Here is a 25854-nt window from a genome sequence, read left to right on the forward strand (position 1 = left end):
ATCCTAACCCTAACCATCAAAAATGAATGCCTAACCCCAAACCTCAGCCTAAACCTAACCATAACCTAACTGTAACCCTGACACTAAAACCACATTTTGACCCTCAAGCTTGTGGGAAATGTTGGTTCCCACAAGCATAGTCCTCACATAGTGGTATAAGTGTGAACACACACACACATGCACACTCAAGCACTTTCACACACATACACACAGGAACAAACACAGTATATATAAAGGGCTGGGCGTCGCACTGCCTCTCTCTCTCTGCTTAACAAACACACGTTACAGTAAACTCCTGCCTTCAAACGCACACCAGTCAAACATGCCTGCAGATTACAATGGACGTTGGGAGATGGTGAGCAATGACAACTTTGAGGACGTCATGAAAGCCCTCGGTAAGTCACGCTCATGCAACATCTGATACGGCATAGAACGAGACAATTTGGCTTGACAACTTTCTTTAAAAAACCAACCCAAAAACACACACTGTAGCTTACTGTAGCTCAGTTACAGTGCTGTAATTAAAAGCAGCCAAATAGACAGGAAGGTCTGGGCATGAAATCTAGCATGTGTGTGACAGAAAAGATGAGAGAGCAGCAGCGTGAGAGACAGATGAAGACAGTGGAAAGAGGAAGGGAAAAAAAAGAAGAGTGCTATGGCACTGCTTCATTTCATCATTGAGCTGCTGTCAGGCCGAGTTAACCTCCACTCTGTGAGCGGTTGCCATCTGTTACGACGCCAAATAAATATTGATTCACTCCTTTCTGCATTTTCATCCTCCACGATCCGCAGAAATGGAAGACAGATTCCGACCCTGGATCAGGCAGCGGGCCAGCTCGTCAATTTTTTAAAAAGGAGGGGGAAAAAAGGCTCTCCTTCCTTTTTCTTTTTTTTTTTTTGGCGTGTCGTTGATCAGGCCCAGAAACACTTTCATTATTCACGACTCTATCTGCAATTCATAAAACAACCCTCAGTACACTCGGCTCACACGAAATCCAGGAAATCCTCAATGCCTCCGCCTCATTTCCATCCAGCGGATGGGAAAATGACATCCTTATGGAAATGGGTCAAAAATATCATTTAGATGGGTAAATATAGGGACCTCATCTGTAAGAGTGATGGGAAGAAATTGAATTTTCACTTTAGGGCAAATGGGATATGAATATCTAAACGGTCAGGATGGGTGGTTCTCTTTGGCAGAGCCCAAACTGAGCAGGATGGAAAACTCATTTAGGCCTCTTCTGACTGGGAGCAAGGTCATTTTTAAAGAGTAAACAAAACTGTCAAAAGGACCGGCAGGAGAGGAATCATAATAAGTGGCCTGTGGTGTTGTGTGTATTTCTGTTGGATGTGTGCTTTGGGTGTGTGCACGCACACACAAAGACAGGACAGAATATTCTTCACAGACCCACAAAGAGTTGATGCCTCAGCTGACACTGCGTTCACTTTTTGCATCCCTGCATGCTTGCAGACATTGACTTTGCCACCAGGAAGATCGCCGTCCACCTGCATCAGACGAAAGTGATAGTCCAGAATGGAGACAAGTTTGAAACGAAGACCCTCAGCACCTTCCGAAACTACGAAGTCAACTTCACCGTGGGTGAGGAGTTTGAGGAGTACACAAAGGGACTGGACAGCCGAAAGGTCAAGGTAGGACTGAATTTGTTTACTCCTAGAACCTTTAACAAGTGCACCTTGTGTTGAACCAGTGATGCATTAAGCGCTATGTCTTTGTCCTATATTGTGGTGTAACAGACACTAGTTACCTGGGATGGGGATAAGCTGGTGTGTGTTCAGAAGGGGGAGAAAGAAAATCGTGGCTGGAGACACTGGATTGAGGGAGACCTACTACACCTGGTAAGAAAAAATGTGACATGCTGGGAAATTTCCACCATATATTTAGATGTTCTTGTGTTTTGAATCTTTCAAAAGCAGTTAAACTTACTTATTGGAATCTTATCCATTAAGTCAGTTAAATGTCATAACAAAGATAATGAATCACTATCTAAAAAAACAACAACACACATGCGGGCTCAGCCTTGTTGTGTAATCTAGACAGACATGTGTTGCACCATGTTGGACTTTAAGTCTGAAGGTCTGTACCCTCTCTTCTAGGAAATCCACGTTCTCGACAAAATCTGCCACCAAGTATTTAAGAAGGCGAAATAACATGGGAATGAAGTTCAACTGCACAAAACCGTCTGCTGTGTCTTTTTTTAAAATGTGATTATGGAGAGCTGCAATAAACTGATGTCACACAACTTTTCTAATTTACTGTGATTTTGATATGATATATTTTGTTTATTAAATGCATACAAAAAGTGAAGTCCAACCTTGCTCATAAATCCAGCACTGGATTAAAAAGTACAGGCTTTTAAACACATAAAGAGTGTATGTTTTATACATTAAAATTAACTTTTATAATTAAAGGTTTCTCTGATATGTAAGTAATGTATGTAATAATGTCTGATGTCTAAACTATAAACAGAGAAATACTAATTATACACGCCAGAATGAATAAAGGAATGCGTCAGAAAATAACGTTCATCTGTTCTTCTGTCAGACAAACGTAAATAAAAGACCAAAATAATAATTTGCTTGGAAATTATTGAGAACCAAATGCGGAGGTAAAAGTGTACAAGTGATACCGTGTGTTGCCTCTACAGGAAATGCGCAAGAATCCACGTTGGAGGAAGCTGTGTAAATCACACAGCGGCTGAGATATACAGGCCGGAAATTTCTGTCTTCACAAGAAAAGATTTATGCTGTTGCTGAGAAATGTGTTTGAAATGGTGCTCACCCCCAAAAAACAGGAAGCAGCACATATATAAACCTGCATACATACTGTAAAACGGGATACAGTCTATCCCGTATAGCCCACTGTAACTTGTTGAAATATCAACCTTTATATATTTAGTGTTGCATTAATTACTATACCTAATAGTTAAAAAAAATTATTCACAGCTATTGTGTAGCTCTGACAACGAGAAAACCTGTTATAAAATGGTATTTTCTTAACCATATTTATATGTGCAGAACAACTGCTAGCTTAGCTTTCCTAAGTGTGAACATGCAGAGCTAGCATCTTGTTATTGAAGAAATACTAGTCACTTATTTGCACAAACGCCTTTAAAGCTAGCAAAATCTACAAGACGGGTGTTTATACTGAGCCTTGTGGTTCTATATTCGGCTTTATAACGCTGTTGAAAGTTGGGCGTTCAGGCTTATTTTGGAAAATCTGTACCGGAGGTAGTTTTTGAAGCTCCTCGAACTTTCTTACAGAAACTTCCTCCGCTGAGCTCCACAGGCAGGCAGCAGTGAGGCCCGTATTTACAGTGGACAGCACCGCAGAGACTCACCGATGTGCAGCCATGGTAGGTACAACTGAAACACTAAACTGTTTATGTGACTATTCTTTAAGAAAAAAATTATAGTTATTTCGTTTGCAGTTTTTTTAAGGGTGTTTGTCAGCGACATAATAATTGTAACATAATAACTTGGAATAACTTTGTATGTCTTAAACTCTCAAAATGAGACAATGAAAAGGCTGAAAAAAACACTTTTGTCCTTTGGTTGTTGGATATTTTGAACATGCATTCGTAATACTAAATAAGCAGAGTTATGCAAAGACTTGAAAGGACTTGTTGTTATGGAGCAGGCATGCATATAAAATCTGGTATGGGAAGTATCAACAGACACAACCCCACCCTCAAGGTAGCCAAAAACTGAAATCAAACTGCAGCTGAGACACGCTGATTACTGACAAAATTGGATGATTAAAGCTTACTTTAACATATTTTTGCAGCGTTATTATCTCTTTGTCTTTTCACTCTTATTCCACAGCCTCTGAGACTGGACATCAAGCGGAAGCTGACAGCTCGGTCAGACCGGGTGAAGAGTGCGGACCTGCATCCCACTGAGCCGTGGATGGTGGTCAGCCTCTACAGCGGCACCGTGGTGGTCTGGAACCATGAAACACAGGTCACCATCCATCTCTGCACATTTGTACAAAGCCGTTTGATCTCCCCCCTAATCGCTCGTTAAGTGGTTACATGAAATAACCAATCTTTTCATCTTCCTTCATCTGTGCTTTTGATGTCTTTAATGGTGATGTAGTCTGACAGCATGGGGCTTTTTTCTGTGTGTAGACGATAGTGAAAACATTCGAGCTGTGTGATCTGCCTGTAAGAGTGGCCAAGTTCATAGCCAGGAAACACTGGGTCATCACTGGAGCCGTAAGTATTTGAATTCATGTGCACTGCTGATTCAAATCTTTTATTTTTACTGTATGTTTTTTGTGCAAATACCAATACAAATGTGACAGTTTTAAGGTTAAAAAGAATGAGTCTGTTGTGTGTAATGTTGGCTTTGGTAGATGACCCGTTTCTAATTGGCAGAGAAATTCAAATCTCTTTGACTGTCTGCAGGATGACATGCAGGTCCGAGTGTTTAACTACAACACGCTGGAGAGAGTTCACTTGTTTGAGGCTCACTCTGACTACATCCGATGCATCGTTGTCCACCCCACACAGCCGTACATCCTCACCAGCAGTGGTAGGAAACTGCCACCGCACATACTCACATAAACACAAATGCTCTCATATAAAATGACCTCATGCATGTAACTTTTTAAACTTTGCAAGCTGTAATCATCATCATCATGTTTTTTCCTGCTTCTTGTTTACTGCCTCTCTACGCTCTTCTCTCCTTGCCTTTTCCCTCACCCCAACCGATCACAGCAGTTGGATGGCCTTTCCGTGTCTGGCTTTTTTTTTGTGATGTGGTGCTACGGTGTGTAAATAAAATTGAATTGAAATTACGTTTCTCGTGTTTCCGTGTTTTTAGATGACATGTTGATCAAGCTGTGGGACTGGGACAGAAAGTGGTTGTGCAGTCAGGTGTTTGAGGGACACACTCACTATGTCATGCAGATTGTCATCAACCCCAGAGATACCAACCAGTTTGCCAGTGCCTCTCTGGACAGGACTATTAAGGTATACACATACGCACACACAAGCACACCTAGCGAATACAGGAAAGTAATTGTGAGAACAGGCAAGGAAGACCGCTGTAAGCCATGAAGAAATGAAAGTGTTTTTCAGTTTAAATGAAGTTAAAGGAGACAAAAAGGAGGAACACACAGGTGTAGTTTCTCTACAGGAGGAAGAAAAGGGGGATTGGTGGTCTTCATTTTGAGAAACACTACTGCTAACAATACAATTTAAGTGAGACAGGAGCAGTAATTTGCTGACATTATTCAGTTGCTCAGTGATAAACAACTCAATTGTTGTACTGTAGGTGTGGCAGCTGGGCTCCAAGACTCCCAACTTTACTCTGGAGGGCCATGAGAAGGGAGTGAATTGTATTGATTACAACAGTGGCGGAGACAAGCCGTACCTCATATCAGGGGCTGATGATCGCCTGGTCAAGATCTGGGATTATCAGGTTATCACAAACACACTAGACTGCTTTTTTCTTCCTTTCTGCACCCTAGGATCAAAACAGTTTATTGCCATAATTATGTGACATCTATTATACAAAACATGCAAAGAGGTACACAAAAACAATAAATACAATAACAACACACTACAGTATTAAGAAAATATTTCCACCATAACCTGTATATAAAAGATGGACATATTACCCACTGTTATTTTCAAGCCTTCAGTTTGATCATTTGTATTTGATTTGATTTGATTTGTGGATGAAAAGTTTCATGTCTAACTCATCCGCTAACAGTAACTAGCTTGGTTAGCAAGGAGTATCCAAACACTGTACATAGTGCATGACACAGACACAGCTACCTGCTAATTAGGGCTAATATATAAATAAAATATTAGAATTTCACTCAACAAAAAAATGTAATGCAGAGATTTTTGGATGGTCTGATTATCAACACTATAAAAAACACGGTCACTCAAATGGTAACACTGTTATCTTTCCTGCATCAGTGTAACTCCTCTTTCGTCTATAAAAGCAAACATGGAAAATGATGGACAAAAGGCCAAACTCATCGCCACTCCAAAATAGATAATCAAGCACTATCAAGTCTTTTGATAGTTTCATATTTGAAGTTAGCTCTCTGAGCCAGCGGTGATGTTGCTGCACTGTATAAAAGTATCCACAATCTACCAGAGTGTGTAAAAATATGAAAAACATGTAGTGCTGATTCAAGGTTAATGACAGCTTCAACTCAAGGAGTCTTTCATCTTTGGTTTCCATCTACAACATTTGGGCAAAGCTGCTTTCAGTTAAGGCGGCTGAGGTGTGTGTGTGCATCAGAGTGTGAAGCACAGATTGCAAATATAGTCTGAAGACGTAACTGAAAGACTCTCAGGTCTGCCTTAAACTGTAGCCAACATTGGTACCCATAGCTGAAATTTCCTTGCCCTGATGAAGTGTTTGTTTTCTTTGGGACTGTTGATAGTGATTCTCATTAGCTAAAAACTAGACACAATTAAGTGCTATCATTATTACTTTGGACATTAGGGGCCTTTGTATTAGATTTTTTTCTATATCTGGTACAATTTATGTATGTACACTGTACATGCTAAAAAGCAAAATAAGAAAAAGGCTTAAAGATAAACACCTTTTATTCTAAATACAGCTAAATCAGGACAGTTAAATAACTCATATGGTTATTATGAATGGAAAGCAAAACCATATCTATGTAACCATTTCTATTTCTGCTGTTCCCATTTAATTTTGCAACAGTAAGAGGTGCATCTGTAGTAGAAGTAAACGTAAGAAGGTGTTATATAGCCATTATATGCAAAGTCGTTGTCCTTCAGCGTTGATATAGTCAATTCACACACGTTCATGTGCATTCATATAAAAAACTTACCACATGTGAAAAGAACAAGAAACAGTGTGTGCTTTATCTCCCTAGAACAAAACGTGTGTTCAGACTCTGGAAGGTCACGCTCAGAATGTGACCTGCGTCAGCTTCCATCCGCAGCTGCCAATCATTCTCACAGGCGCTGAAGATGGTGGGTCAAACATTGGTACATGTTTCTGCTCCCAAATGGGCACGGCATCTTGCTTAAAGTTTGACCTTTTGTCCTTTCCATAGGCACTGTTCGTGTGTGGCACTCCAACACCTACCGGCTGGAAAACACACTCAACTATGGCATGGAGCGGGTGTGGTGCATATGTGGCCAGCCCGGCTCCAACAGTGTGGCTATAGGCTTTGATGAAGGCAGCATCATCATCAAGGTAGTTATATTTGTAGTTTTCTCACAGATTTTCTGAATAGACTTTTTAAGTAGTGGCGTGGTTAAGATTCAGCTGATGATGTAACATCTCCGTCCTCCATTTCTTCATATACCTTTCTCTCTTGTTTCCCTTTATTATTCTTAATCCTTCTTCATCCACTCCCTCTTTGTTTCAGATTGGTCGAGTGGAGCCCGTCATGTCCATGGACTCTAGCGGGAAGGTCATCTGGGCTCGTCACTCTGAAGTGCAGCAGGCCAACCTAAAGGCACTGACAGAGACTGAGATAAGGGATGGAGAGAGGCTCCCTCTGAGTGTGAAAGACCTGGGAAGCTGTGAGATTTACCCCCAGACAATCAGACACAGCCCTAATGGGAGGTAAAGCGCCAGGCTTTGGGTGGAAACAGCATGAGGTTTTGACTAATCTTTCTTTTTCCTCTAACCAAAATATGACCGTTATTAAAGTGTAAATTAGACTTGAACTGGATTTATGTCTAACTGCAGTGTGATTGTGTAATGCCTATGATTGTTTCAGTGCAGGTAAGATAGTGGCAGCCTGCGTGCTCACGGAGTCTTTGGGGTAAAAATCTTAAAGTATAATTTGATAATCATGTGTGTAATTTGTATATTTGCACACTGACAGATTTGTAGTGGTGTGTGGGGATGGGGAGTATATCATCTATACTGCCATGGCTTTGAGGAACAAGAGCTTCGGCTCTGCTCTGGAGTTTATCTGGGCACATGACTCTTCACAGTAAGTCTTTACCTTTACATTAAGGCTCAGCATTTTAGAAAATGTACTTTGTGCTGACTTAGATAAGAAAACCAATATCACACGTATGCTAAATATGCAGAGGCTGATTAGCTCAGAGTAAATACTGGAAACAGTAAACACTGTAAAAAGTTGCAGTTTTATAGGGTGAGTGGTACAGCCCAATTTCCAAAAAAGGTCTGAGGACTGAGTTCATTTTTAGGGAAGACCTAGCTTGTTTCAGCAGTGCAAATCTTAATCTATTTACAGAAGTGTTGCTTGATAGTAAAAGAGTCTAGGTGTGTAAATGGGCCTGTTTGCAAGATAGAACTATCGCCCATTAAAACCATTTGGCTCATTTTGAAATAAGAAATATGAAAAAGGAGGCTCTGTTGAGCAGCTAAATATCTATATTTTACATCAAGAATTGAAATATATTTGGCTTTCAAAAATCTACATCATCAGTCCCCCCCCCCCCAAAAAAAAAAAAAAATCACAGAATATTCTTAATGTGATGTAACTCAGGGGTAATAGTAACATCAAATGAATTTAACCTTAAGATAAAATCAGACTTCCTTGATTTAAACCCTGATATGTTGCCTTGTACTTTTTGCAAATGAACATAGCATTCATATGATTTGCAAAGTGTTCTTGCTCTCTTTTTTTTTTTTTTTACATTTTACACATCGTCCAATTTCAAATCAGTTCAATTTAGTTTTATTTGCTAAATCGCAGTAGCCTTAAGGCTCTTTTGTTATTGTAAGGCCCTACAGCAATACAGCAAAAAGTCCAGTTATCGGACAACCCCCCAGCGAGTAAAGCACTTGGCAACAATCGTAAGGAAATACTCCCTTTTAACAGGAAGAAACCCGGACAATCAGGGAGCGGCAGCCATCTGCTGAGACTGTTTGGGGATAAAGAGAGAGAGAGAGGACAAAAACATGCTGTGAAGAAGAGCCAGAGATTAATAATAACTAATGATTATATGGAGAGTGATTTTTTTAAAAACAGGATTTAAACTTGCTCATCGAACTGTCAACATAAACCCAAAATATGTACTCGTGAAAATGGTCAAAGGACTGATTAGCCTTACTGTAAGTCCCCTGTGGTCTGGTACATTATCATTATTATTATTATAAATATTGTTATAGGTATGCAGTCAGAGAAAGCAACAGTGTGGTCAAAATATTTAAGAACTTCAAAGAGAAGAAGACATTCAAACCCGAATTTGGAGCTGAAGGTGAGTTTCATGTCACGTTTTTGTTTGAATTTGTTGAATATATTTTTGAGAGCATATGTGTGAGTATCTGTGCCTATGTATTACTATCCTGCATCCCTACAGGCATCTTTGGTGGCTTCCTACTAGGAGTGAGGTCAAACAGCGGCCTGGCCTTTTACGACTGGGAGAGCTCTGAATTGATCCGGCGTATTGAGATCCAGCCTAAACATGTCAGCTATAATCCAATGAGCACTTTATCAGCTTAAATCGATACTAAATTTACTACTGTGGCTTTCTAATAAGAGTTGTTTTTTTTTTTTTTAATTGTGTCTTTAGGTCTTGTGGTCTGACTCTGGGGAGCTCGTCTGTATCGCTACAGATGAGTCTTTTTTCGTGCTGCGCTACCTACCAGAGCGAGTGTCCACAGCCCAGGAGTCTAAAGAAGGGGTGACAGAAGATGGGATAGAGGCTGCCTTTGAGGTCAGAGACTCACATGGTTAATTGTCTAGACTATTTAAGTAAAAATTTGACGTCTTAGAAGAATTCTGTTACCTTTTTAGATCATTTTTCAATCTCTTTTATGTCTGTCCTCTTTTTCCTGCTGGTCAGGTGCTGGGGGAGGTCCAAGAGGTGGTAAAGACAGGGGTTTGGGTGGGAGACTGCTTCATCTACACCAGCTCTGTTAACAGACTCAGCTATTATGTAGGAGGAGAGATAATCACCATTGCTCACATGGACAGGTAAACTCACAAATATGTATCTGCAAATCCATTGTTTTTTTTTTCCTTGGCATATTCATAAATGTTCCTGTAATGCTGCAAAATCTGTTGTATGGCTATGAATCCATTTAGTGTCTTATTTCACGTTTTATTTCCACTTGCTATCCAGTAAATTCAAAACTACAGACAGTCTTTCTTTGGTGTAGGACGATGTATCTGCTGGGCTACATCCCGAAGGATGACCGTCTCTACCTCGGAGACAAGGAGCTGAACGTTATCAGCTATTCGCTGCTGCTTTCTGTGCTAGAATATCAGACAGCTGTCATGAGGAAGGACTTCAGCACTGCTGACAAGGTTCTACCCACGATTCCCAAGAAGCAGCAGACCCGTGTAGCCCGCTTCTTGGAGAAACAGGTATGTTTGCATGCCAGCTTTTACCTTGAAAATCCATCTTTGTGCTTCTCTTGCTCCTTTGGCTGAGTAAAAATTCAGGACTTGGACGAATGCATAATTTACAGAACATGAGGCAGCCAGATGGTGTGATACCTCTGGGCAGAATTTCTGTGTGTTTCTTATAAAACATATTTATCATGCAAGGGTTTTGGCTTCTCACGCAGTCACTTTTCCCCTATTCATATTGCTTCATATATCTAGCCTCTACTGCTGGCCATCACAACGAGTGAGAAAGGATAATATACAGAATATAGACTAATGACATTGTTATTTTGTGCTGTGTAGGGCTTTAGGCAGCAGGCCCTCGCTGTGTCCAATGACCCAGAGCATAAGTTTGAACTTGCTCTGCAGCTGGGAGAGCTCAAGACAGCCTATCAACTGGCCCTGAAAGTGGAGGTGAGAGCCTGGACAATTTCTATAGCTACTAAATGTTAGCGGCTATGTAAGGATGTCTTTAGACACTGTGCTACTCTGAGCTAAATGCTAAAGTTAGCTAAAGCTACAGAGTGGAATAGTTGTGTGGTGTATATTCACATAAATAAATCAATGATTATTGGTTTTGTTTTTTAATCAACAGCTGTGTAATTTGATGCATAATGTGCGCAGAATCAGTTATTTCCCCTATACAAGCCTGAGAGTGTGAGTCACAGACCCGGTGTCCCTTATTTAGTAACCGCTTTACAGTGTTTTGTTGTCGAGGTTCATGCCTTTCGTCCTGAGATAATCCGCTCTCCTGTCTCTTTGGCACCTCTGCTCGCGGGGGCCGAGTCAGTCAGAACAAAAATGGAAGCAGCTGGCAGAGCTTGCAACTACAAAGTGCCAGTTTAGCTTGGCTCAGGAGTGTCTCCACCAAGCTCAGGATTATGGGGGATTATTGCTTCTGGCCACCACTTCAGGCAACGTTGACATGGTGGGCCAACTGGCTGAGGGGGCAGAGAGAGATGGGAAGACCAACGTGGCCTTCCTCACCTACTTCCTGCAGGGGAGGTTAGTGCGTCAGGGGTAAAGAGCACAAAGGAGGTTTTTAAACTGACTTATGTGTTTAAACTTTATTCTTTTTTTCTGTCACCACCATCTTTGTTTTTTTGTACTTGCTCAGAGTGGACAAATGTCTGGACCTTTTGATCAAAACAGATCGACTGCCAGAAGCTGCATTCCTGGCAAGAACATATGTGCCCAGCCATGTCTCAAGGTAATGCTGCTTCTAATGAATACCTAACATATGTCCAAGTCTAACACTCTTTGCCTGTGGGCCTATCTGTTTGTGTCCTGAAGAACCTCTGCATGTATCACTTGGTGTGCCTGTTTTCCTCCCAGCTGTTGAAATAATTACTAGTCTGAATCAGAGTTTTTAGAAAAATGTTCTTTCTTATTAATTAGAATTTCTATAATATATTATGCATCACTGTGGCGATGTGTGTGCCTCTCTTCCTTCAGGGTGGTGAAACTCTGGAAGGAGAGTCTTTCCAAGGTCAACCAGAAGGCAGCAGATGCTCTGGCTGACCCCAGCCAGTACACCAACCTGTTCCCTGGCTTCCAGCAAGCCCTGCTGGCTGAGCAGTACCTGAAGGAGACTCATGTCGGGGTCAGACCTGCTTCAGAATACCCTCTCATTACGGTCAGTGCGAGAGTCAGTCGAACTGTATTTTCAAAGTTAAATCAGCATCTAAGATTTTTTGCATTTTCTGCAAAGCTCGTTGGACTATAGCTGTTCATACTTTGAACATAAGTTAAGAGTCTGAGATCCCACTTTTCCCATTTCTTTGGTTCTTTAGCCAAATGAAGAGCGCAGTCTTCTGGAGGAATCAGCAGGTTTTAGACCTAAAGGAGAAATCACTGACTCAGAGGTGAGAGCACAGTCTTCATCTCTACACATGCTCATTCAGTCAGTGCAGTCAAACAGGCTGCTCCTGTGTGTCAATAAGTGCCTAAGCTACTCTAAATGTCACAGCAGCATACCAGTCTTTTTTAATTTCCTTCCATGGTATCTTGACTACAGTGTAATATCCTAACCTAATATGTGTTTTTAGGGTAACAATATAAGCTAATGGATGATAACAAAAATGAAAAAGATTTGTAAAGATTTGTAATGGTTCACTGTGAGAAGCGAAAAAAACCCATTCAAATTTACCACTGATTCAGCTCCTTTCACACTTGACTGTTCTCTTTCATGCACCACGTCTGGCACATGGTGCATGAAAGAGAACAGTGTTGCTCCTTCTGTAAAACTTAAATGTAGTATCCAAATTTTAAAAAAGATATAACTTAAACAGATAATTAAAGCCAGCGGTTGAGCAAACACTGCAACTCCTTTTCTGAATTTGATCGTTCTGTGTTTTCTTTAAAGCAAGGGGCAGAGAGCATTAGTGAGGCCACCAGTGTGCCAGCAGTAACAGAAAGTAAATATTCAAAAGTTGCAGTAGTGGAGGAGGACACTTCAGTAAAACAAGAGTCGACTGATCCCGTTTCAGCAAGTGAAGTAGAATCTGTCCTGAGAGGAGCAGACCCTTTTCCTACTGCTGCTACAGAAGAACAAGCAGTGTCAGAATCAGGCGAGTCTAAAGCAGTGGAGGTGGGCACTAAAGCAGACACTCTAGTCTCTGTAGAGGAAATCACCAGGATGCCTGATGAGGAGGCTGAGATGGTACAGCTCAGTCCTGTGGAAGATGTCAGGTCATGTATGAAGAAAGACGTTCAGGAATTATCTTCAGAAACTGAAGCTCCACCTGCTGTTTGTGCTTCTGAAACAGAAACCACTCTAACAACACAAGAAGCGCCAAATGAGGCATTAGCAGCTGAGGATGTCCTGGTTAGCGCTGGTCTGACGGTCGATAATGAAGTTACGTCCGAGCCTATAGCACCTGGGGAAATGATCATTCATCAAGATCTGGAAAAAGATGGGATCGCCTCAGAAGTTCCAGGTTCAATGGGTGGAGCAGCAGAAACAGAAGAGACTCCTGTTACGTGCGAACTTGTTCCAGAAACAGCACCTTCACACACAGCAGTGGAGGAGCTCATCTCTTTTGAAACCGCAGATGTTCCAGCGCTGGACGCAGCTGTCCAGATTTTACCGGAGCTGACCCTGGATCCTCTGCTAGACTTGCTTGAAGATGCAGCGCCAGTACTGAAGCCTGTCCCAGCACAAGAACGAGAACAAGAGAAACAAACTGGAGAACTTCCAGTAAAGCCTCCTGTTATTCACAAGGCTGAGCCAGAGGTTTTAGCCCTCACTGTAGCTCATGCAGAAGGCCATGCAGCAGAAGAGGAAGGTCCTGAAAGACCTGAGGTACTGCCAGAGGACCTCGAGGCAAATGATGAGGTAAACAAAGGTTTATAAGTTTGTTACACTAATATTGCTATGAATGTTAAATCCAGAATCGTTTTGCCTTACACCTGTAGGCTCTGGATGATCTGGACAACTTTGACCTGGAGGATATTGACACCACAGATGTCAACCTAGATGAAGAGTTCCTGGGTGAATAGAAACTAGCCTTTCACAAGCCATTTTTTTCTGTTCAGTGATGCGAGTTTCATAAATCAAAACAATTAAGACTGAAGTGAATATTATTAGGCATTTTGCGTTCTTAGTTCTGGCCTAAACCCTTATCCAAACACGACAAAAAACAGCCTCCCAACTGCCCAGATCCCAGACTAATCGAACACAATGGAATAAGCCCAACCCACCTACCTTGCAGCCCACAAATCCCAAAGTATCTGCTCTCGATGCACGATGCCAGACACCGTGAAAACCCTTAGGAAGCCCGTCTATGCTTCAGTGGGACAGAGCTGTTTTGCTGGTTTCCAGCCACAACTCTGATGAGACCAGGCTGTATTTTAACACTATCTGCATATGCAGTGTATTAAAGCCAAAAATGTACTGACAGACAAATAGGCATTTCTTCATTGTTGCTAGCGTGCCTTTATGATTTTATTTTAAATGGTTTGTATCTTTAAATAAATACTTTGGGGTTTGCTGTGTCTCAAATCTAAGTGCTTCACGCTTTACTTGCTGACAGAAACATAGCCTTCATAGGAAAGAATCGCAATACCTCTCCCACAAGCATCACAGCATTTTATCAGACTCCAAATTACCATTGCACCGGTTCAATGCGAGTTAAATGTTCCGCATGCCATTCCACTTTATGCATTGTCTTAAATGATAAAGTCATAATTTTATTTCTAAGCTTATTAAATGATCAAAAACATACAAAATGTTGCTGTTGTTAGTGTGTTTAACATGGTTTTCTGCTTCCTTTGTTTGAAATAAAAACTGCATGCTACTGTGACTGTTTTCTTGGCGAGTAAATTAAAGGAGCTTCCACAGTCTCTAATATAATTCCAATAACATGACACTCAAGTACAAAGGCTGTATTTATTTTATGTACATGATATAAGCAGACATGAAGCTTGATTCAAAGAACCACACTGACAATTTCTCCGCATAACAAACAAACATCTTAAAGTATCTCACAAGACGTTGCAGCCAACTCTTCAAATTGTTGGTTGTGATGTGAAAAGGTTTCCTTTGGAGAAGCATATTTTACTCTTGGCCCAACACAAAAACAACAAACTGTCATATTTTATACATGAGAGGCAGGATTTCCAGACGTTCTGTATAGCATTTCTCTATTGAGGTATGGACCAATCATGAAGCAGAGCCCTCAACAGCAGTCTGTTCATAGGCCTGCAGAGCCAGCTCGATGTAGCCCGACCTTTGGGAGTCCCTCTGGGCATAGATCTGAAGGGGCACACGTGAGTAAATAGAAAAAGAAAAGAGATCAATTACACTAAAGTGCAGTCAAAGTGCAATCACAGTATTAATAGTATTATTACTGGACGTAGTAAACACAGCTAAGATTGGGTTTCGAAATCAACTGTGACTAAATGAGAGGCCTTGAATGTAGAAGACAGACACACACCCACACCTCCTGCCGCTAACCTTTCACATTAAATGGTTGTCATTCTCAGTGTCTCTCCCCCTTACTTCAAGGCTGAAGGCCTGTGAGAACAAATAAGACCTGATGTATCCTGGACCTGGTCCCTCTATTCCCACTTTAGAGTAAAAACCCAAACGTCTAATGCAGGAAACAGCCTAGATTTGACCTCTTAACAGCTATACTGACTCCTGATTCGCCTTGAACATCCAGGAATACCATTTATATAAACTAGATCAAATAGCAATACGTTAAACAGACTTCAAATGAACTCAAGTGCCAAACAGAGATACAAATCGGCACACTGTTTGTCACAGTTCAACTACCTTAAGCAGGTCGGTGCCTGTGGCCTGTTGGCTGGCAGCTTCCCGGGCTGACTCACTGTGGGGGTGGACCATGTGGAACAGAGACACGAGGCTTACAGCATCCTGGAGCCTGGAAACACCAACACACACACTGAAGGCTCAGATCAGAGCTTTTGCCAGCAGGTACAATGAGTACATACTCAATGTAACTCAATTCTAAAATAATGCAAATGCTTAAAAAAAACTCACAGCTCTCTTTTTAGCATGTCCACTATGAGCCCATCCACCCTACGAACACTGACTAGGTACCAGGCCATGCCTCCGAAGTGTCTGGTGGACCGCAGCAGATCATATTTGCCATGCTTGTCCAAGTCCTCATATGTGGCTGTGTGTACCTAGACACAAAACACATTAAATGAATACAGACCTTGATGATTTAGCTCATTTGTAATTAATCAGCACAACACTCATTATGCACATTTTTTCACTTCATATCAAATGAAGCAGAGAACATATAAAAAGACAGAAAATTTCACAGCATAACAAGTTCTAGATAGAGTTTACAGATCTCAGTGCAGCCAACGATGAGGTCAAAATACCACAAGGTCACTGGTATTTTACCTTGATGTATTCTGAAGAGTCTGGTTCAAACTGGACGAGGCACAAGTCCAACACATCCTCATGGCGGTCCTGGGAAAACACCAACTAATGAAGAGAAAGAGGTTTAAGTGGGTAACAGTGTACTGAGGAAAACCCTCCAGACACAATGACAATGAACAACATGAGGTGATGATCAGTTGTCAGTCATGGTTAATAGCCGTTTTTTAAATGGACAGAATAATGTGTAGATCATGATATTATCACAACACTTCACTCGTGATATTTTGTGATTTTAAACATTTTGTGATATGCTGAGTTCTGCAATAACATATACTGCGATTTATCTGCAAATTATGGCCTCCAGTGATAAACTTAATCTTATTAATTAAAACAAATGTTGACAAGGTTTTCAGTCTCTTCCACTTGAATGACTTTTATTGTTAGGCACACAGGTGGACCGACATTGTCATTAAAACCTGTCGTAAATGCAGCACCCACCTGTCAAACTGTTTGTATCACATTCTAGTCAAACAACTGAATGCAAATGTGTGAACCATTACATACATTTAGAATATGAGACAGCAGTCACCGCTCCTCTGAGACAAAATGAGCCATATTAATCACATATGACTCCACTGCCTGCGACTTAATGTAACCCTTTGTGTTCTACACTAACTTTCCTCGGCCTTACAGTTCACTCCTCTGTACAGCCTAGACAGGGCTGCATCTGTGATAAAACACTGTGACAGTGTCACATATCTCATTCCAGTGGCTTCAGCATGTACCCTATTCTCTTAGCTCACCGTTAACTGTGAGGTAGGTTTCTCATTTCATTCCAGGCCAACTTTCGGGATCAAAAAAGTTTTACTGAATTGAATCGTGATAAGTAGGTCAAGTGTTAGTTGTTTTTTGACTGATCTGATTTAACATGAGGTATTTCAGGATAGCGGTGCATGAGACAACTCCTCACGTTTGTAACATTCTCAGAGTATTTCACTTGCATACTGCACCTTTATCCCGGGCTTGTTACAAAAGTAAAAAACAAACAAACATATTTTTCATCTTAATGCAGATGGTGCTTTTCTCATTTCTTTCTCTGATGCCCATTTGTTTAATGAACGTTCCTCCTGCATGCTGACAATCATCATAGCTGACCTGGCTAGGAAAACCCCACAGCACCCTCTGGTGGACTACAAAAGGAACTGATTTTACCATTCTGGTACTTAAAAGTTAATTTGTATCTGCAATTTAAATAATAAACTAAAATTTGGTGCCCATGTATGGATACAATGTATCCACGGTAATGCTATACAAGCAGCAATATTCTGAAATACATGAAGTTTGGAAAATGGGGTCCAAACAAGAGTTTTCCCTTGTTAGCCCTGTTAATAGAACATCAGTGTAAACAAGGATTATGCTGACTGTGTGTAAATAAAAAAACAACTTTAAAAAGTAAAGTAGATTACATCAACACATTTTATATCAGAGCAAACATGAGCTACATACTGGGGGAAAATAAATAAATTAAATAAATAAATAAATCACAGATCCAACAAATCACAATAATGGCTAATAGTGTTCAGCAAACTGTGACGATGAGCCCAGCATGCAGAATAAAACGACGCTGGAACAGGCAGACATAAATGGAAGGCAACCATTATTAAACATATTAACTACAGCAGTTCAAGGCCAAGTATCTGCTGTTGGCCAGCACCACACTCTAGTGTAACACTTTCAGCACATGATGTTTTCACTGCGACCAATAAAAAATAAAAGGGAACAACTCATGGGCATAAAATGAAGCCTTTGTCTACAGAAGGCTGCTGCCGCTTATAAATCCTGAGCTCTGTAAAAGATGCATCGAAGGAGTTTTATGGAATATCATTTAAAAAGAAAGAGAGGTAGGAGAATTCTTAGGTCCTACCTTGAGGTTCTCCTCTTTGAACAGAAGTGGTGCAGTGAGCTTGCGTCCCTCCTTAGGGAAGTAGACCTGGATAAGTCGGTCTCTCTCTTCCCAAGTGGCCTTCCTAAGGATTCCATTAGGTTCCCGTACAACTATGAATCTCTCCTGTTGAAAAGACATACAGAATATATATATGGTATATTTTAGTAACATTCTTGAATCCAAAGCTAAATCAAATTGGTGAGTTTTAGGCAATTAGGGGTAGGGCTAGGCCATATCATACCGTTCACGGTAATACCGGTATAATGTTGGGCAACGATAAGAAAATGAAATATCGCGATAGAATATGGGTGAAACGCACATGCCTTTGTTTTCATATGGCGGAAAAAGCATGGCAGTGACGGAGAATAAGAAGGGCGAAAGCGGGTTGTTGAATGAAACGAATGAACCAGAATTTGTTTGTAAAAATGCTGCAACTTCAGTGATGTGGAACTGGTTTAGCTTTCGTCCGTCAGATACACAACAAAGCACTATTTTTGGTAGAGCATGCTAGCGGGCCATCGTTATTACCGTGTTTTTTGGAAAATACGGAACACTTAAAATCAATCCTTTGCTTTTTCTGAAAGTCGACAGTGCCCCTTATAATCCCGTGTGCCTTATGTTTGAATTCTGGTTGTGTTTACTGACCTTGAAACGATTTTATGTGGTACACGGCGCTCGAACATCGGTCAAATGTTTTAGTACGACTTTGCTAAGCTACGAACCCACACCGTTGGATGGATTGTCGGAGCATTATGGCTATCGTAGGCAGGAGCCTCGCGGAGTGATACGTACTGTGCTTCAACATAATATTACCGTATTGTGTGTGTATAACCTCTTTTTAAGTTTTGTGGATATTATACATGATTATGCTGAGGATATGTCAGCTAATTTCCACTGGAAATGCCTTTTGGTTAAACTGTCAGCGAGGAATTTGCACTGTTAAACTTTAATGCACATAAAAAACAGCTGCTTGTTTAAGTGAAAATACATTGATGTTTTTTTATTTGCACTAATAAAGTTGTGGAGTTGTAAAGTATTTTGTCTAGTGTCAATTATATCATTATTGCACATTTTCAAATGTATATTGTGATAAATATTTTTGGTCATATCACCCTGCTCTAATTAGGGGCATAGAGATGTATATATTATGGAAGCTCACGTCAGTCAGGACCCCTATAATAAAAAGCCTGTATTTTATATATGGCAGTCTGGCACAGAGCAGGTACCAATAAAAGCAATAGTGATGGTGACTAAATGAGAAGCAGCATGAAAAGATGAGCTGGGGTGGAAGTGGATTGCAAAGTCACTTGCAGATATGATGCAAATGTAGCTTAAAGCAAATAAAACGGAACATCCTATACGAGAGTCGCACGTTGGATATGTGGAAGGGTAACTACTGCTCTGCCAGGACTGCGGCTGATCGACTTGTGGAAGCCAACTAATACCCACTTAAGCACACACACACACACACACACACACACACACACACACACACACACACAAAGCAAGATGTGTGTACCCTGTGTGGAATATTATAGGTGATGTCTGTAAAGGCGTATTTAGCTGTGTCCATGCCATCCAGGATCTTATCCTCACAGAGCACATCGCTGATGGGCTTCCTCTCTTGTAACACAAGGGGCATCTGCAGCAGCTTTTTAGCTCGCTCTTTGGCTAACTCGACTGCCTAGAATCACAAAAAAAGGATTGGATGAAACAAAAGCAACACCAACATATGTAAGAATGTATGCGATCAAAAGGGGTGGACTCTGTAACACTTCAACAGGGCACCTGTTCCAGCTGTTCATCCGTCATGAGTTTATACGTGGGTGGCTTCAGCTCCTGCTTAATTGGTCGGTACACTTTCTGCAGGTCCAGGCCTGTAATCCTGGTGAGGATGTCCTGTACAGCTGAATCGGTGAATTGGGGCTTTGCATGGTCTGTAGCAGCTGCAGAGAAAGACATACTAGTTAATGAGTTAAATAATTTACAAAGTCTGGCTTGGTGACAGTTATGTTTAACTGTAGATTGTTTACTTTCCAGACGAAGTTAGCTTGTATAGCATCATTCATTGGGATTAGCAAGCATCGACTATACTGGCCAACACCTCCAAATACAGCGGCTTGTAAAAGAAGCTAAGCCTTTACATGCTGCACATAGGTGCCGAAAGGCAGAGCGACAATAAAGCGTCCGTGAGCGTTTGTCACCGGCACCCCAACTGCTGAGCCCAACGAGCTACAAGGTCAGCGTTACAGCGAAGAAGAAGCCTGAGCTGCAGTCATGTTACCAGCAATAAAACGCACCTTTATCTTGTGTTTCACTACAAAAAGTCCTCGCGCCAGACCTCATCAGTATCTGTTTGCTGCTTTGCACATTTTTCACCCCAGAGCAGCTCCGCAACAAGCACCGTGCAGTACCGAGGGCCGCCATCTTTGTTATTACCTCATCTGTGCGACAGGACCTTTCAACCCTCGCCCCCAAGTGATCATGGGATATGTAGTATGTTTACACAACGCTACGAAAAATAAAATAAAATCACCTGTATTTGTTTGTTGCTTTCTCATAGCTTGCGCAGTTTAAATTAATAATAATTAAGCAATTTAAAACTATTTTTTCTTTCGAGTGTTAAACTGTGGCTGTTTAAAAAAAAAAGAGAAGCTTTTTTAATTTGTTGTTTTTGGGTACTTCATTTTTTTGGTAATGTATTGATATTTAGAACTTGTCTACAACAAAACTTCATTGTAGAATATTAAAAAAGTTAATTCCATTAAAAGATAATCTCAGTGAAAATATCCACCAGGTGGCACTGTGCTGCCACATGCGATTAGTCCCTTATGAAAGCGTTCACTTGTGACCTTAGTGTGGGCACTGGAAAATAATTCATTTTCAAAAATGTCGTACCATTGTATCAGATTTTCAAAGACCTTTTTTTCTTGTTTTTTGTTCCTCTTGTGCGGATTAACTTTGGGTAGCCCACACACATTCCTAACTTGCCATTACAGCGTGTTCTTGAATTGTCTGATAACTGGATAATCTGTCTGGATGATAAATTACACACTCTTCTTACAGCGAAAAACATATGCTACATTTTTTTCTATGTAAAGATAGGTCTGTCTCAAAAAATACCCATTGGGTGTTTTGAACTTTGTCCTATTTAACACCAAGTTTGTGCAGTGTGGGACTAAAAGAATTAAGTGTAGCTATAAAACGCTAGACGGTCAAGACTGTGTTTTTTTTCTCTTTCCCACTTTTTGAAACATTTTTTAAAGAATATGAAAAGATTTAAGAAATTCTGTTATTTTAACAGACTTTAACGGTGAAAAAAATAGTGTAATATGTTTAAACAAAAAAAGTTGTCGATGACTTTATAGCTTCAAGAAAATGCATGCTTTCAAATATTTACAATATTAAGAACGAGCAAAAACTGTACAGTGGTGTTTTACACTTTTTTCTTACTTCAGATTAACTGAGACAGTGTGGGAAAATGTGGAAAAGTGTTGCGAGTAAAAAGGATGAAAGTTTTGCTTAATGCGGTTGAAAATGCCCTTGAACGGTGGAGCATTTTAGTCACTTGCCCTCTCGAGTATGAGAGGGCAATTAAGGGCAAGTGAGTCAGTTGCTGACACACAAAAAATCAAACCACATGTTATCAACGCTGTATAGACACTCCAGCCTTGACTTAAAAATAAGCAGTGTCTATTGGCCAACCGGAAAAATGAAAAGAAAATATTTTTTAAAAAGAAGTGATAATGAGTAATCATTAGCGGAAGTGCTTGGCTTGGAAATTCAATCCAAGATCTTTTTCAATATAAGTTTCCAAGATATTGTTATTATTTTATTTTTAAGTGAGTCACTTTTATGTTTGAAATAGTTTGTAATTCCATGGTGGCTCTACTTTAGAATGATTAAGGTAATTTCATCATCTATGATGCCTAATTTGTCTAGAGTAATATTAATATTACAAACATATCCTTCTCCACTATTATTAAATGTATAAAAGATAGTAAAAACTAACAAATAAAAAAAAGTTAAAAAAAAAAAGAAATAACACCTCTGAATTATCTTGGGAGGTGCAATTAACGTCTAGTACTGATTTGAACTAGTTCAGCAGGCCTACCACAAGCTTTCTTTTAATATTTTTATATATGTTTTGTGATTCATGGTAAAATAGGATTAAAGGGTAATTCTGGCAGGGTTTTTTATACTGTAATATAGTTCTCAGACTGACACTCAATTGTTTCCAAGCTTTAAAAACAAATAAAAAAAAACAAAACAAAACTTTAAAAAAAAAAACCTAAAAGTATCTCTTTTAAAAAAGAAAAAAAAAAGCCTGATTCAATAATAAAGCAACACTTTATTTTTAGAAAATGTCACTAGAGTATGAGGGAGCACTATTATTCCACATTTGGTGCTCTATATTAAAGGCATTAATACCAGAGTAATAGCATTCGATAGTGATAATTCAACAGGGAACGTGAGATCCAGTCCAGTATTTAACCATCACTGTGACTCTGTGGCACAGAGGAAAAGGATAAATTAGACTTTGTCTACACAGGCGATACATATGCACAAAGACAGGCATTGAAAAGAAGGCTGTCATGCAGCTGACCTTCACTATATGCAGACCAGAAACTTTAGAAATAAGTCTTTTCTAGATTTTATATGACGGCACTTCTCTCAGTTTCTCTCTTTCTCTGTTTGTCCTTCAACACTCGTGTGCACAAACGACAGTAGCCACAAGCCCCCCACATGCTACCACAGTCCGCAAACCCAAAATGCAGCCGCTTTACCCTCCACCCGAACACCACCACCATCACCACCGCCACCACATAGCCATGGGGATCATTAATATAACTTCATGCGCCATGCACAAACTCTTCCGCCAGGATCTTATTTGCCTTCTCCCCCTCGACCCCCTTCCTCCTCCTCCGGGCCCCGACTCCCCCACTAATCTGCAGTGGGATTTAGATATTAGACGGACAGATGGAGGTGTGGCTCAGTTGGTAATGAGGTGAGCAGTGGCAGTGAATCCGGAGGCCCAGACACCGGCGAAACGACGTGTGGATTGAGATGTAAGAGGCCCCTACGCAACCAGATGTACACAGCTGTCACACTGCTGACAGAAAGTAATCCTGCCACCGAAGCACAGAGCCAGAGAGAGACAGAGACAAAATTAGTGTCTATCCCGTGGAGGTTTAAATGACCGCAAGTACTTTTACTTCCAATTCAATTAATCTATCTATCTATCTATCTATCTATCTATCTATCTATCTATCTATCTATCTATCTATCTATCTATCTATCTATCTATCTATCTATCTATCTATCTATCTATCTATCTATCTATCTATTAAAATTCTTACTGTCGAGTCGTAGTACACGTGCAACACTCACACACACAGATTTAAGGGTTTTACTGTAAGATTCTGAAGTATCTTTGAAAAACTCCAGAAAAATCACACTGAAATGATTTAACTCCTAAATGCATGATCATCTTTGAAAATATGATGGATAATATTAAATAAAAAGGCCATATAGCCATTAAAACAAGCTCATCCTCCACCAGCTGTAACAAATACTGTTTGTTCATTCATTCATAACTATAAAAATGTGATAGAATAAACTTCAAATTTAAGTGATTTTAAAAAATATATATTTTAAATATATTTTGCTGCCAGTCTCTGCTTTTTCTTACTGAAAGTGTCATTTCATCATGAGCCTTTATCTATAATGGAAGACTTCTTAATAAAGGTTTGTTACTTCTGCTCTATTAATGAAAAGGACTTTTCTACTGCTGCTCTGGCTACAGTGAATAGGTTGAGTGTAAGAGTGTGTGTCAGCGTGACTGGGAGCAGCAGGAAGCTGAGAGGTGAAACCTGAGTGTGGACGAGAGGCTGGATGTGGAGGGGGGGTGGATGGGATGAATCGGGGAGAGGGGATGCAGGGTTGAGGAGTGCGGTGAGCCGGTGGGTGGGTGGGTGAGTGGTGATGGTGGTGGTGGTAGGGGCACTCTGGGAATGACTTGCCGCATATGTTTATTTAGCTTTCTGCACGGTCAACGGAGAACGAGTTCAGAGCGAGGTGAAACGGAAAGGTGTGTGTGTGTGTGTGTGTGTGTGTGTGTGTGTGTGTGTGTGTGTGTGTGGAAAGAGAGAGAGAATGTGAAGAGGATGTCTGTGCTCAAACAACTGGAGTGTAAAAAACGCAGGGCTGTGAGAGGAGATGCTGGAACAAATAAGTTCAACTTTTTCAGCTCGCCATTGTCAGTTCGGCCCCGATACAGTCTGCCCCCCCCTCGCCCACACACACACACACACACACACACACACACACACACACACACACACACACACACACACACACACACACTACCAACTGTGTGTGACACTTTTAAAAAAGAGTTCAATGTTGAAAATGATGTGCAGTTATATGGCACTATCATTTTTTATGATGTTGATTTTTTCATGTAAAAATGCAAAAATAGATACAAAAGCTGTTATTTCCCCCTCTTTTTAACCTTTACTTAACCATGAAAAAATTGAGCTCTTGAGATCAAAAATCTCTTTTACAAGAGTGTCCTGGCCAAAGAAGGACAGCAGTGCAACCATAAGTTGCATAAATAAATATTGCATGCAGATATAAATCCATACACCAGTTAAATATGTTTCTGTGTGTGTCAGGTGTTCACTCTCCTCTGTCACTTTGTGCTTCTTTATCGTGCTTCTTTTCATTGTTGTCATATTGTGACTGTGCCAGAGTGCAGAAATGATTCTGAATGAATGTTTTCACTCTACAGTGTGAATACGTCAAATGACAGCATATTTCATCATTTTTATTATTGCACAAAGGTAATTGCTGAATGCTAAATATCAAAGAATTGGACAACATCTACATTATTAACATTATTAACCTTCATTAACAACCTTTATTACAGTTTTTCCCGCTATGAGATAAAGAAACAATTCAAGATTAGAAAAAATATTTATAACGCGAACATGTGTACTTGTGACTTCTATTAGCCATGACGTTTTGTATCCTACTGCTGTGCGCTGTATACTGCATGAGTTTGACTGTTTCTTCTATTCTGAGCAGCTTTCTTATAAAAGAGGTATTTTATCTCCAGAGGCTTCCTGTTGAAAGATAAAGGCCATGTATGAATGATTTGCTTTTAAATGGATTCATGTAAGTTAAAAATATGAAGAATGTTGCTGTGTGTGTGTGTGTGTGTGTGTGTGTGTGTGTGTGTGTGTGTGTGTGTGTGTGTGTGTATGTGTGTGTGATATGCACCTGTGCATGAGTGCATGAGCTGTTGTGGCTTGGCAGTGGGCTCTCAAGGCCAGTGTTATTCTCCTCTGCCTCCTCCATCCCGTCTTTGAAGAGGAATGTGGATGGGAGAAAGAGGGCAGATGGAAGGTCAGAGGAGACGTAGTGATAGCAGGAGTGAGAGGGAGGGAAGGAAAAGATTTGGGTGGGGGTATCACAGTGACACTGGCTTCAGCAGCCTCCCTCTCAAACTCTGTAATTCAAAGGCCGAGAAAAAAAAAATCACTTCTATAGACATTATTGTTTATTTATTTGACTTTTTAAAAAGAAAATTGAGCAGCAAGGTATGTGTTTAGTGTTTTTAATCTAATACCGTCTAATCTAATACCGTAAAAGACAATTTTTGCAATTTGCCTCTGTACACCACCACAGTGGGTTTAAAAAAAATCAAACAAT

At 40.4% G+C, this 25854-nt stretch overlaps 3 protein-coding genes across 3 annotated transcripts; 2 read left to right on the forward strand and 1 right to left on the reverse strand.

The window, feature by feature from the left end:
• The first annotated feature begins 258 nt into the window (after positions 1 to 258).
• Positions 259 to 2593, forward strand: LOC146559209 (retinol-binding protein 2-like). The gene is made up of 4 exons (XM_085245056.1): positions 259 to 395; positions 1472 to 1650; positions 1756 to 1857; positions 2116 to 2593. Exons 1-4 carry the CDS (start codon positions 323 to 325, stop codon positions 2167 to 2169), a joined length of 408 nt encoding a protein of 135 aa, XP_085101182.1. The 5' UTR covers positions 259 to 322; the 3' UTR covers positions 2170 to 2593.
• Positions 2594 to 2608: 15 nt separating this feature from the next.
• Positions 2609 to 14640, forward strand: LOC146559210 (coatomer subunit beta'-like). Its single transcript, XM_085245054.1, has 23 exons — positions 2609 to 2627; positions 3283 to 3374; positions 3844 to 3981; positions 4149 to 4235; positions 4428 to 4554; positions 4846 to 4994; positions 5299 to 5445; positions 6890 to 6989; positions 7073 to 7215; positions 7391 to 7590; positions 7856 to 7966; positions 9115 to 9203; positions 9306 to 9412; positions 9519 to 9662; positions 9792 to 9922; positions 10108 to 10315; positions 10640 to 10750; positions 11127 to 11341; positions 11454 to 11546; positions 11792 to 11972; positions 12130 to 12201; positions 12702 to 13673; positions 13754 to 14640. The coding sequence occupies exons 2-23, from the start codon at positions 3372 to 3374 to the stop codon at positions 13835 to 13837; spliced, it is 3612 nt and encodes a 1203-aa protein (XP_085101180.1). The 5' UTR covers positions 2609 to 2627; positions 3283 to 3371; the 3' UTR covers positions 13838 to 14640.
• Positions 14641 to 14712: 72 nt separating this feature from the next.
• mrps22 (mitochondrial ribosomal protein S22) lies at positions 14713 to 20578 on the reverse strand. The gene is made up of 8 exons (XM_085245055.1): positions 20439 to 20578; positions 19927 to 20084; positions 19658 to 19822; positions 18118 to 18261; positions 16215 to 16298; positions 15843 to 15988; positions 15615 to 15723; positions 14713 to 15092 (listed from the first exon to the last, which is right to left on the reverse strand). Exons 1-8 carry the CDS (start codon positions 20563 to 20565, stop codon positions 15000 to 15002), a joined length of 1026 nt encoding a protein of 341 aa, XP_085101181.1. The 5' UTR covers positions 20566 to 20578; the 3' UTR covers positions 14713 to 14999.
• Between the last annotated feature and the right edge of the window lie 5276 nt (positions 20579 to 25854).

The sequence above is a fragment of the Mchenga conophoros genome, linkage group LG14 (assembly GCF_057382185.1).
Source record: "Mchenga conophoros isolate Kocher_MC1m ecotype Shallow Benthic linkage group LG14, M_conophoros_male_GT1.1, whole genome shotgun sequence".
Taxonomy (NCBI): Eukaryota; Metazoa; Chordata; class Actinopteri; order Cichliformes; family Cichlidae; genus Mchenga; species Mchenga conophoros.